Raw genomic sequence first — 13,640 nt, 5'->3', positions numbered from 1 at the left:
CTGAACACGCTGCCGCTGCCGCTTTTGTTTTTCGCCGTGCCCGCGTGACACCAGGTGACCGACACACCGCGGCCGCTTCCGAGTCCGTCGCACTTCCGACAGACAATTATTATAATATTATTATTGCGATGAATATTATAATATGTAGATAGTAGATATACCCGTATATATGTTATATTATAAAAGTATAATATATTTTTAAAAACGAATAGTACGATGTCGAATGATATTGTTTTTCCTCTTCGACCACGGACAATAGTAATATTATAGGTCTATAAATGCAATATACTTCTTATAATGTAACATACCAATCATGGCTATATATTACACAAAAATGTATATTTATATAAATATTAAAAATATATTTAAAATACTTCTTTAGTGATTTTGTATTAATTCAAACAAAAAAATAGTAAAATACGAAAAAAAAGATCAAATTTACTTTTTTGCTAAATTATAAACATGGCAATTGTATTTATACTCGATTAAAAACATATTTGCATAGGTACAAAAAGAACTTAACAAATTAATTACGGTCCTGAAGATTTCTCATAGTCAAGTATAATTACTACCTATGTAATTAAAATTAGTTGGATTTTTTTTTTAAATTTGTTCGTATTTATTTTTAATACTCTTTATTTTATTAGACAATACTAGCTCTCCGAGCGTCGCTGGGGAGACCCCTAGACCCCCCGAGAGGGCTGAAAGCTGATTTTGGTCCACGGAGACTGAGTCGTTGCAATTATAAAAGTCTCATTTTTTTTTTCAATTTTTTTAAATAATTTGAGTCAATGCATACCTATTATTAATTTAATTTACACGACAGAAGTATGTGTTGATTATTGTTTCACAATGAGTGTGCTAACTGACTGATAAATAACACATATTGTTTAATAAATAGATACATCAAAAAATATTATATGATTTAACAACATTGACCGCCTTGCTCAACTTATACGGAATTATAAACACGAACATAAAATTGGGTGCTTATTTTGATACATAATATCTGTTTGCGAAATTAAATATCTACTTACCAATATGAGCAACGTACGGTTCGACCAAGCGGCTAATTTTTATACTTTTAAAGAAAAAAAGTGTTTTTGTATGAATATAGTATTGCTACAAATAGATTTTAGATGGCCAAACACTTGGTATTTTATTCAAATCATCCTAACTTTGAATGATTATATGTGTATGTATATTAAAATAAAATTAAAATAACTGTTAAAACTATGATAATTGATATCTTATTCAAAGTCTATTGAAAAAATTACCTTATATTTTTATAAAAATATAGTGACAGGAGATGGAGACAGAGATAATGAAAATTTAAAAGTATATTTTTATTGGAACACGGAGAGAGAATAAAACGAAAGTATTTTTCCAATCACGTTTAATGCATAATATATTTAATTTAAATTGTATAAATATAAATATTATATATTCATATGCTATTCATATACAGCACAAACTGCTGTTAAGTAATAACTAATAATAAGATATATTTATATTTTATATAATATAATATATTTGACCGTTTACGCGTCATAACCAGTCCTGTGCTACAGTGATTGTTCGACTGTTAGTTATTTTCAATAATTAATGAACCTACATTTAAACAATTCGAGATGCAATCTAACAGTATGTTGTGGTTTCGAGTGAAACTAGTACTATTAATAATGTACACGACTCATTTCTGGAAAGTGCATTCGTTTCGTTTTTGTTGAGAAACACATTTGTTTCGTGTTGACAGCAGCCGTCAATGCGAAATAATAAAAATTAATCGCACTTCTCCGTTTCATGTAGAGATCTTCCGATTAAGTACGCCACGAAAATGCAGTTCTAATAGCATTTAAGTAACATTTTAAGTTTTATTAGAAATTAATAATTTATACCTAACCAATAACCACGAAGTAACAACCATATCGTTTATTCGTTCCAGGTATAGTTGTTCAGAACATCTAAATATATTGCATAACGCATAAAAACGATGTACTACAGTAACTCAATAATTTTTATTGGAATACATTAATTTCAATATAATTATACATAACATGTTATTTAATTCGAGAAGTGTACAATTTATAATTACGATTGTCATAAATGAGTGTACACGCAAAGCTAATAAGCTGCATATTAACAAGTCTAATGAACACAATATTCGTAGGTAAAATGTTATTAGTTATTATTTATTTATTATGATACGCGCGTCCATCGTCAGCCTATGAGATAATATTTGGGAAAATTGAACATAGTTCCGTTTTCTCCTTCATTATTTTCTATCAGAGTCGTTGTTTCGATTTCTGAGACGTTGGCCTCTGCTTTCAATTCGTCCGGTTTGTAATCTCTGACCTGTAAAAAACATTATATTCAACAAAAATTCTAGTCAGGTTATCAGATTAATTCTTTATAACAGTCTTAGTCGATTACCTTACCGGTCTCGAATCGTTTGGCAGAGTCTTGACACCAGAATTTTTCGGCCTCACATCTTCGGCGGGATATGGATCCAGCGGTACCTAAAATAATATATAGAAATAGTTGAATAATAAAATATTATAAAAGGTTATTATTGTTATCTGTAGACAATAAAAGGTAATATATTAGTATTATGTTTGCTGTTTACCAAGACTTGAGGCACTGGCTCTTGTGGGATTTCTGGCCAAACTATCTCTTGTTCTTGCTACACATAATAGAAAAAAATAACTTAAATTAAATTTTGATCAAAAATAAATATGATGCAAGCAGAGATTGTAGCATAACCATAGGTAGATGAAAACTTCATACAACTGTGTGCGTAAAGAATGACGTGAAAGGGGAGATGCAACATTTTAAAACACCGAAAGTGTCATGGATATTAAATACATGGTAAGGACATACCTAGATTACACGATATACTGTGAGCGAAAAGTCTACTAGTTACCATAATGGTTGTATGCGGTTAAACTGTTAAAGATACTGCGTACGTGAAGACAATCTTTTATCAATCCCATATCTGCCAATTTTTTTTATCAAATAGTAAATTAAAATTTTTTTTTTCTTTTGTAATTACTACTAATTAGTCAGAGTTGTAAGTTATTATAACAAAGTACAAACTAAAATGGTACTTAAATATTTATATTGTGATTTCACTTATCACGGTTTGATATTTTTATGATACCACACATTAATTACATCTAACAACTTTGGAAACAAGTATGCTTAAGTATGCATTTTGATCACACTTGAATACATGCGGTATGTCCCATCCATGTATAATATTGTATATGATATTAATAGAAATTATACGATATAACATTTCTTTTCTATCAAAAAACATTATTACGATTTCATAAAAAATTACATTTGGCACAACCATTGGCTCACCTATTTCCATTAGTGCCACTATAGTAAGCAAATCATAGAAAATGAAGAATTTTGTTTTCAGTCAAAATATTTGAAATACATATAGGTACTAAGCACTTTTCCGTGGACAATATTCAATAAAGGAAAATATTTTTCAATTATTTTTTAATGTGGCTCTAAGCGTTATCTGATACATTCCCACTAATCCCACTGCATCGTTTTTCTATGATATAGGAATGCCACTTACCTGGGAATTTTCCAAGTCAGGTCTGATGGTAGTCCCAATCGACTCTGTGGGCTCTAGGGTCTGCGTTATAAAAAAACAACGGTCAAAACATTATTAAACGCCAGCGGAACGAGTGGTTTAAAAAAAATGTAGATTGCTCACTCTAAACTCAGGACGGTCTTCATTATTATTGTTCTGTTCGGTCACGTACTGAATGCCTGCTGCATCGACTGCAGTTGTGGTTTCCGTGTCACCGACCCTACCACCGGTCTTTGAACACACGCGTTTTTAAAATAAATTCAATATTATATATCGTCTGTTAAATACCGCTCGCGATAATATTACGTATTATACTTAGCACCTACCTGCGATGTAGCGATCTCAGATTCGTACGAAGGCCGCAGCGTACTGACTAAAGCGGGATTTCTGTTTACCGTTTCGATCGTCGTGTAATCGACACTGGACGATACGCCGGTGGTCTGAAAATGTAAGTTGAATGATCGTCGAATGTTTTACAATCGAGACACTTATAACAACAAATTCCCAATTCCCACTTTGCATTTTTTTATTTTAGGAGACAAAAAACTCAGTCATAGAGAACTAAGCATTTTGATCACACATTCTTTTTTATGGATGTCTTCTTATTTTGACAGACAAAATCGTTAATTAAAAAACAAATGTCTTACTTTAGAAACAGAATGAAACGTAGGTACTTATATATGTATTGGAACTATTCGGCCCTTGTTTTTATAAGAGTTGCAATAATGAACATGCCAGAGTCAGTGATTTTTTGAAATAAATATACGTATAATAATACATACTTGGACGTCGGTTTGACGACTCGGTTCAACTGTAGTCTGTACATTTTCAAATGATTCATTATCCTGTAGTGGTTTGATGGTCACCAGTACATCCGTTTCAGATGAAATCTATACAAAGAAAAACATTATACATTTCAATGTTTAGAACTATAGGTACCTATATTATTTTCAACGAATCTTTGACTTTTATTCAGTTAGGCACCTTAATTTTGTCCTCGTTCTCTTTAATGGTTTGGTAATGCTCCGTCGCCCTTTCTGAAACCACTGCTGTTGAATATTCATCAAATTGTTTTACACCAGATATTGTTGTCTAGAATCATGAAAATGTAACTACAAAATTCGTTCTAACAGCCTTAAATAATAATTTTATAACCTAACAGTACACATCGATTAACTATTGATTAATAGATCAATTTCAAGTGCATAAATTATAAATATTTTATATCAACATCCACTTATGCTCTATAACTTGTACTTTATTCGTAAAATACATATGAAATTATTTCATTGATTCAATATTCATACCTGGAAAGCTAGTCGTCCGTCGTTACTTTCAGTGGTTTGTCCAGGCCCGTCGTAATATGATACCGTTGTTTGAATGTTGCTTATAATCGATATCTGGATCAAAAAAATATTCTTTTATAGTAATTATACAAATAGAAAGTGATGAAACAATTACGGGTTTCGTGACCGGTGAATTATTTTCTGTGTCATCGATTACGGTAAATTCTGCACCGACCATAGAATTGCCGACTTCAGTCGTAATTTCCTTATAAAACAAAAACTTAATATTAAACCGTGTAATATTTAATATAATTAAATAGTCAAAACAACGTACTGTGCTCGAAATTATATGTTTAGATCTAAAGAATAAAACATCTTCATACAGTACTTTTGTATATAATTATAAATTACCATGTAAAGTTTAACTAATAAAGACAATACTGAATTACCGATAAATAATAATATTAATTAATACGAATGCATTATTAATAACCTGCATATACACTATACAGTTATACTATAAAATACTGTACACAATAATAGTCGAGCTTACCTTGGCATGATCTTCGTGCGATACTGTATCAGAGTATCCTCCCTTACGATCTCCTCTCGTGTTAACCTAGACAAGTATTGTACAGTTAAATCATGTCTACATACAATTTAATAAATTGTTAGCTATTATTATTATTTATACATTATATAATCCAATGATTTAATATCAAGGTTTTTATCAATAAAACATTCAAAACCACACAATAGTCTTCGATAGTCTTCTTTCGATTTGTATTGTATCCAGTGACAATGGATCATTAATATAAATCCTAGTGTATATTAATATAATATATAAACTGTACTACTGTGTATACAAATAGTATGTAAACAATGCTTAGATTTATTTTTAGCTATGAGCAGAAATTGCAGGTAACCACAAACAGCGTTTAGAAATTTTCCCACGTTTTTCTTAGTTAAAAAGAAAAACGTAGCGTGTTACTTGATATTTACTCCACTATTAGAAGAACATTAAACTATATGACGTATATCATTATCTTTAAAGTTATGATTTAAAAAAATGTATCAAGGAGGTTGCTATGGTAACATAGTATTATATTAATCTTCAATTGCTAGGGGAACCCTATAGGTATATAATAATTCTAAATGATAACGTCATACCTTTATAATATTCTGTTGCCATGGTTACTTTAACTGTCAGAAAAATTCGGTCAGAAAAAAATTTATACCCATCCAAAAAAACATATAAATGTAAAAAAAAAAAATAAAGATAAAACAAGATTATTTTTATTACTTGAGGCTGGAACGGAACTAATGGTACTAAAGGCATTTCTGTAGTGATCATTCCAATCTTCGAATCGCCAATAGATCCTTGGTCATCGTTATCATTTCTTTCAATCTGCTTAAAAATAATAGAAGTTTATGATTTGGTATTACTTAATTAAATTAAAATAATTTGTGTGTCAGGGAGCAAATAAGCCTATATATTATTTCATATTCGAGATTTTTCGTAGCCCGTTGGCATACCAACTAAATTACGAACACTATATGAATTAATTATCAAAGCTCTCATCCCCTTAGTATACACAGTCTTCATTCTTGCAATTTTAGACTTCGCAGATAAAACGACTTAATAACCATAGTAAACTAGTTGTATAAGATAATTTACCTATTATTTTGTCGTTTTCTATAGTAAAAAAATCTATTTAAAATATAATTAATAGTTCAACAGTTATATTAAGGATATCTTTAAGAACAATTTAAAGCCATTTAAAACCTTGGTTAAAGTACAATTCCAAAACACGTATTTTTTAGAATAATATTCCTACTTTTTAAATTTAATACTTATTTATTTATAAATACTATTGTAACTTTTATAAACTAATATTATTGTATACATGTTCATATTTACATTTGATTTTTGAGTTGTAATCTTAACACTATCCAAATTAGGATCTACAATTTCTTGTTGTTGTTGTCCTTCACCTTGTTCTGCAATTCCATCCTGATTGGTAACAAATGTACATTACAGTTTTGTTTTCGTTTGCTTACATATGTTTTTACTATTTCTTTGGAAAAAGTTGCATTGTAGTTTAATTTACTCACCATTGGTTTTTGGGTCGTAGATATCTTCACTTGATTCCAATCCGGAAAATCGATTTTTTCTTCTTGGTTTGAATGTTTTGTCTGTAATAATACGTAATATATGTACATAAATACAATTATATTTGTTATTTGCAATTGTTTAAAATTGTATTCCACACAGTAAATTATACCAAATACATTATATAAATAATAAATAAACTACCAACTAATAGTGAAAAGAAAGTCACACAATAGAGTTACACCACAGCTGTTTGCAGAAAAATAATATTAGGTTTGCGTATTTCGGTAGATATACAATGCAATCCGTCATAATATAATGATTTAGACTTAAAGACAACCGAAAGTTGAGTTGAACCGCAAACAACTCAAAACAAAACAAGCAAAATCAATAATTTTTTAAAAGTGCAATTCAACTGTAATAACAACCACAATTGTCGGCGTTGAAACAATGCTATACAATTATTGCTATTGAAGGCATAAGTATATTATATCATACAGTTATAATGTATACGGTAATATTTCGGAAATAAATAAAACCTTATCTTTCCGTTTACCAGCTATCACTCGGGTATTATAGATTATAATATATTATACTTTTCAAAACACGCACTTACCTCTTCAGTTGGGTGTAAAATCGGATCCATGACGACTGGCTGTTGGCCTGCACCGATAGGATCCACCATTTTTTGACCTCGTTGAATGACTGTGCTCTGTAAGGGTAAAAATTTTGCGAGGTGAGCAAACACTGTTTATATCGTATCTTCGATATGATTCTGTAGAGTTACCACGAGGTTCCGTTTTTTTTGTTTTTATTAATTTCTACATAATATAGCTACAGTGAACCAGAATCAAAACTGGGCAAGTTGGTCATTTTTTCAACTATAGTTACAATTAATTTACTATAACATAATAACTAGTGAAGTTAGAATATAAGTTAGTATCTGAAAATTCCAAAATTTCTAGCTTAGTGAAAATAATAACTGAAATTAGAATAGAAGTTAGAATTAGTTTTTTTTATAATTTAAAATATAAATTAAATAACCTGCTTGTCCAAATGTAATTAGGTAAACATTAAAATATAATTAGGTATAGGTACCTCTATTAAATATCTACATCTGTGGCTGTGGTTTAAGCCATGCATTACAATAATTATAAGAAATTTATCAGAAATAATATGTTAAGAAATGTATCCTTCATTCCTTAATTATAAAACACTAAATATTAATTTTTGATTCAGTATTATCCAGTAGGCACTTAGCAGTTCTACGTCTTACAAATAATAACCTTCGGAACACTGGAGTTTTTGAAGTGAACAAATAACTTGTTACTTTTTGTTTTTAAAGCGTTTGATTAGACAATTTTGCGCATTCAATGTAATTTGTTTAGTTACGAAGATATTATAAGAAGAAGACCTAAGAAAACCAACTAGCCGAGTTAGAAAGTTACTTCAAAAGTAAATTTTTGACCACACGTCTAACTAGTTATAGTGCTCAGCTTCGCAGTGACTTCCAAATTCCAGTCATCGCGCAAGCTGCTTACTTTGATGCGTCGGGTCATGTCCGAGTACAGTTTGCGGAAATCGGTTTGAGCAGCGGGAGCACCACCGCCGTCCGCCTGAACGGTCACCGAAGCGGACTGCACGCCGGCGTTCGAAATCACTCTGTATCCGCCCTTGTCCGCCACGTAATCGACACGAACCACTCGACCGTCGCGGTCCGCGTAACTGTAATATCCGGTCACCGTACCGTCGCTGTCGCGCATCTCGGCTCTGCCCTGTGAACATTATTTCCAAGCTGTTATCACTGTTGTTCGCCTTCGACCGATTGCCGCCAGAAACACCACCCGGCAGCTACCGGTTACATGGGCGATATTATAAAAATCGATCCGGAGCCTTAGTTCTATAATTGTCACCGTGGAAAACTAATAAGTCAATAATATCGTGTGATTTGATGGACATATATTGTTTATTCTCGATGCTAGGCGTATTAATATTATGTGCTTCAAGTGTATGCATTTATATGCATGTTATATATATTAAGCGTAATATACTTAGAAAAACGACATCTAGAGGTTTGAAAACAGTAAGTCATATTACCTATATATAACTATTGATTTCAATTAGTCGGGTGTGTTTTTGGATGGTAATCCTGGCGAGATATATAACCCCTCCTCCCTCCAGAGACTTCCTTTTATTTTTTACGTGTTTTAATGATGTGTTTAATTTATAGGTGATGTATTGAACAACTTGTACCGAATACTATCAATATGACGTAATTACTAATCATTGACGGTTATATAGTTATATATTTTTAAAAAAGAATAGTATTTATGATTGTTATTAAAACTAAAGTAACTAGTAACAAGTTTTTTATAGAAATATTTGTAGTTAATCTTTTTATTTTATTTTGTACAGGTATGTCAGTTCTAATTCTAAGGGTAAAGAAGTTTATTATCAAACCATAAATAAAGTACAGAGAAAATGCAGTTTTTACATCATCGCCGTCCCACATCTCAAAAAAAAAAAATTTTAAATACACTAATAATTAAAATATGTATATAAATATAACATATCGTAGCCGCTGCAGTATTAAAATATAGGGCAAGGATGGCCGACCTCATATAGTCGGAAGTGAAAAACAAAGAAGAATATCAAAAAAAATTATATTTAATAGAAAGATCTGTTTAAATATTGATGGTAAAAACGGTGAAATATTGATCCATTTATTTAACAATATCAACGCAATAAGTCTAACTAAAAATAGTTTTTAGATAACTTATTTTTAACTAATTTTTTTTTAAAATTATTATTTCATGTTAGTTTTCTATTGATTTTCACACAATCATTTAATAGTATTATATAAATACCATACTATTGATAGTAGTTAGAGTGTTATTATAATACTATACTTAATTTCTATCAAAAAAGGTACAATATCATATTATGTTTATGTCAAGTGTAGAAAAACTGTCGCAGAGAGCTTTTATTCAATTTATACTAGTAACACAGGTTAAAATTAGAAGATATGAAAGTCTCAAGTAGGAGTTAATATGATTTAGAGGGGAGGGTAGAACACTCTAGAAATAAAAATATAATAAAATATTAAGACCATATAATTCAGAATACTTGACATTTTTATTTGAAAAATTCGATATATCGTCAAAAGTTTGGGCCTTGCACTGATGATAAAATATTTGCCTATATATACGTATATTTTCTTAAACAAATTAAGCTATATTCTGTGAATTGTATTATTTTAATTTAACAATCTCTAAAGTCTGAGTAGATAACGAAGTATTCAACTATAACCGTATGATATAACTATTTAATTCCTCACCTGTTCTCCATTGGCGTGTCCGAATACAAATTGTCCATCAGACGACTGTATGTGGTAGCTATCGCCTGAAGTGTCACGATTGGTGTCAGATTTAGTTCGTCCCACGGCAGCACCTTTGTTGCCCATCGTCGCCGGATAAAATCCGGCAGACGCTGCTGCAACCATGATCATCAAGACTGTGATCTATACAGAAAAAAATACAAACAGACATTGTGTGGTTAATAAAAAATAACTGTTTTTCTATTTTTTGTAATTTTGTTCTACCGAACGTCGTTTCACATGTCCTTGATGCTTAACCTAACCAGACCATCTTTATGGAAAACACGCAGAATAGCTGCTTGTCCTATGCACTTAATTATAGGTTAGAGTGTTAGATTCCACTGGTTAAACTAATATTTTCTTGGTTGATTTTCAAAAATGTTTCCATATTATACAGTTTGATGTATACAAGTTAAGTGACACTCCCACAAGAAGCTTACGAAAAATATAATTTTTTGTGGGGTTTTTCAAGGATTTTTTGATTTTGTCTTAGATTGTTTGATGTATTTTCTAACCTCTAATGGGAGTTGAATACATTTCTGAAAATGATAATACCTATGAGTTATGAATTAAGAATTGAGTTTATCGAATATTTAACATATATTATATGATAAAGTTTAAATGAGAGGAGTGGTGCATCAAATCATTCAAGTGGTGCCCTACGCAAATATTTATACTTGACTACAGGTCGACCATCACGTTAAATACGCTTAGTGACTACAATAGTTTTAAATGAAAACCATTTGTTCAATAATGGACATTTGTACAATCAACATTTTAAGAAAAGAATTCTGCTGTCGTGTGGTTGTCATTAATCTTAAAAAATAAAATATAATAAAAATATCAGTACGATGAAAAGTAAATTAAACGTAATACTAGAAACCACTGTGTATAAACAAGATCTCTTGCTAATTTTAAAAAATCGCGAAAATCGACGGATAATTTTAAACGGTTAATAAAAGATTGCCTCGTGACGTACCTACTACAGATTTATAGCAAAGACATACACTGCACCGTACTATAAGTACCTATATACACCATACAGGTGTCGTCTAGTCGTCTAGATAAATACATCTTAAACAATAAATAATATAAATATAAACTCACGGCAGACGAAAGACGCATCATTTTCGTTGTGTACATCGCTATATGTTTATCGTTATTTTGTTTAAAGTAATATCGTATACAACGCGTAAATACAATCAAATCGGCACTTTGCGTCTGTTATATGAGTAACGATGATCGATCGGCAACCCCGTGGAACTCAAACTCAATCGTGTCGGCCGTTTGCCCACATCTTTTATACGCGTCGATTTTTCAAAACGACCATAAGTCCAGAGCTGACGTCCTCGGGGACGTGCCCTACCACCGGTGATCTCGGCGAGACAATATTGATTAATTGTTCCATCCGTTTTCCTGATTGATACAACATCATAGCGTGTACAACGCACACACGGTATGTCATGATTCCGAGTAATTTTTTTTGATCCGAGAAAAAATTATGATCTCACATCATAATATCATAATATTTACACTCATTTTCCCTCAGATGAATATATTTATATTATATATACTATACAAATAGGCGTGAGAAGAACGCAATTTTTATCTCGTCGATTACGATTTTGTAATTATAATGAAATATAATAGTAATAATAATAGCGAGTTCATATAATTTCATCATAGTTTCCGCGCTCATATTAAAAAATACTATAGCTGCAGTTATAGTGCATATAATACACTAAAAACCTACCCATATTTTATACTACAGTCTGTAGGATAGTTATAAGTACAAATGTATATAGTAATGATTATTGTGTTATAGCAGTAACACGCACTGCAATTTTTTTTTTTAATCATGATTCGAGTTCTTATTGAAACCTATGCGGCTATGCGTAAACTATAACTGTCAAAAATGTTGGGCTCGAGGTGAACTAAAAACGCAATGGTTCTTATTTCAAAAATCATACTTCGTGCAGTACACCGATTGAACGGTTCCGTAAATCCTGCTTGTGGTGCAGAGTTGTAATAAAACTGTTAAAATTGTATACTTTTTATAATAGTAACTAATTATAATGTATACATACAATAGCGGAACTCGGGATTTAATGCAAAAAATAACATTTTAAAACATGCACTTACAACATTTTAAATATGCACCATTGATATAATATTTACCTATATATTACAATAATTGAATAATATGATACAATATAATAAAATATATAAATACAATTTTTAAAAAACCTGGGAACCCGTTCTGTTGTGTATTCATTGTAATGGGAATACTAAATTTGAATTCAATGATAAATTCTTGTACGTATACGATAAACGATTCTGAGTGAATGAGACGGATGGATCAGCATGTATTTTAAGGATAGGTAGCTTATGTTCAATAATATTTATATTATTCAAAGTATTTTATTAATTCAGTGTGTAGAACTGATGTTTGACAAATACACAGCGTACAACTTTATAATCTTGAGAGTAGTATGTATTTGTATGTTCACAGTTCGTTTTTCTACGGTAATTTTTTTTGCTCAAGGGGGAATGTCCGCCTCAGACGATTCAGAATTACCGTATCACACAATACGGTAATTTCACACTCAGTGTCCACCTATTTACCCCTCATACGAAAATATTTACCGTGTACACTAGGTTAGGTTTTAAAATTTTTTTCTACATTACTAAATTAATATTTCAATTAAAAACACAAATTATGAAATTAATTTTTTTTTTATTGTTATAAATTAAAACAAAATTATATTTACACAAGTTTTCTTACTTTTCTAGTAAAAGGTACATATTCTACAATACGATCATGAATTAATAAACAATAAGCAGTTACACCTGTAAAGGATTCCGAAGCTTCAATTTCTAATTGAACATCCACTGCCGAGGCTGTAGCTGAATCATTCTGTTTTGAGGTATCGATAACTATAATTGGAGAGTTCGATAGAGAAGTTGAAGGACTCAATATCGGGTTTCGTATATTTTTTTCTTAGTACGATTCTTGAAAAGATGTATACATATTAAATATCATATAATAAGGTAAAATTATTTTTTGCAAAATCTAAATTTAAATTGTCATACGGATAAGCTATCGAGTTTAGAAATACTTTAACGTTTCTAATTTTAAAGCAGTTTTCAAGTTCCATACAACTTTCTTGGTAGTTCCGAGTTCAGCATATTCAAAAGTTTCAAAAGATTTAATTTAATTTATAACAATAAAATAAAAATGAATTTCATAATTTG

General features: G+C 30.6%; 1 protein-coding gene across 3 annotated transcripts; it reads right to left on the bottom strand.

Annotated features, from left to right (window-relative positions):
- Positions 1-1,999: 1,999 nt before the first annotated feature.
- On the bottom strand, positions 2,000-11,748 carry LOC111029588. 3 transcript variants are annotated; one of them, XM_022308639.1, is made up of 18 exons: positions 11,493-11,748; positions 10,347-10,529; positions 8,551-8,784; positions 7,626-7,721; positions 7,012-7,092; positions 6,818-6,910; positions 6,200-6,307; positions 5,450-5,515; positions 5,072-5,161; positions 4,918-5,010; positions 4,595-4,702; positions 4,393-4,500; positions 3,937-4,050; positions 3,734-3,841; positions 3,593-3,652; positions 2,627-2,683; positions 2,439-2,519; positions 2,000-2,355 (listed from the first exon to the last, which is right to left on the bottom strand). In XM_022308639.1, the coding sequence occupies exons 1-18, from the start codon at positions 11,526-11,528 to the stop codon at positions 2,221-2,223; spliced, it is 1,851 nt and encodes a 616-aa protein (XP_022164331.1). In that variant the 5' UTR covers positions 11,529-11,748; the 3' UTR covers positions 2,000-2,220. The 3 variants fall into 3 exon arrangements, with proteins under 3 accessions (XP_022164331.1, XP_022164334.1, XP_022164332.1); XM_022308642.1 differs by having other exon boundaries at positions 2,218-2,355; positions 2,434-2,519; positions 11,493-11,645; XM_022308640.1 differs by having other exon boundaries at positions 2,221-2,355; positions 6,200-6,304; positions 11,493-11,645.
- Positions 11,749-13,640: the final 1,892 nt, after the last annotated feature.

Source organism: Myzus persicae, unplaced genomic scaffold (genome assembly GCF_001856785.1).
Source record: "Myzus persicae strain clone G006 unplaced genomic scaffold, MPER_G0061.0, whole genome shotgun sequence".
NCBI classification, from domain to species: Eukaryota; Metazoa; Arthropoda; class Insecta; order Hemiptera; family Aphididae; genus Myzus; species Myzus persicae.
This window is presented reverse-complemented; position numbering and strand designations above follow the sequence as displayed.

Bases quoted from the DNA above. Each gene is read 5' to 3' on its own strand.
- LOC111029588 (XM_022308639.1), bottom strand. From the start codon at position 11,528: ATGTACACAACGAAAATGATGCGTCTTTCGTCTGCC. The intron at 5,516-6,199 runs GTAATAAAAATA...ATACTTGTCTAG, and splicing joins TAGTTCCGTTCCAGCCTCAA to GTTAACACGAGAGGAGATCG. The intron at 2,520-2,626 runs GTAAACAGCAAA...ATATTATTTTAG, and splicing joins AGCCAGTGCCTCAAGTCTTG to GTACCGCTGGATCCATATCC.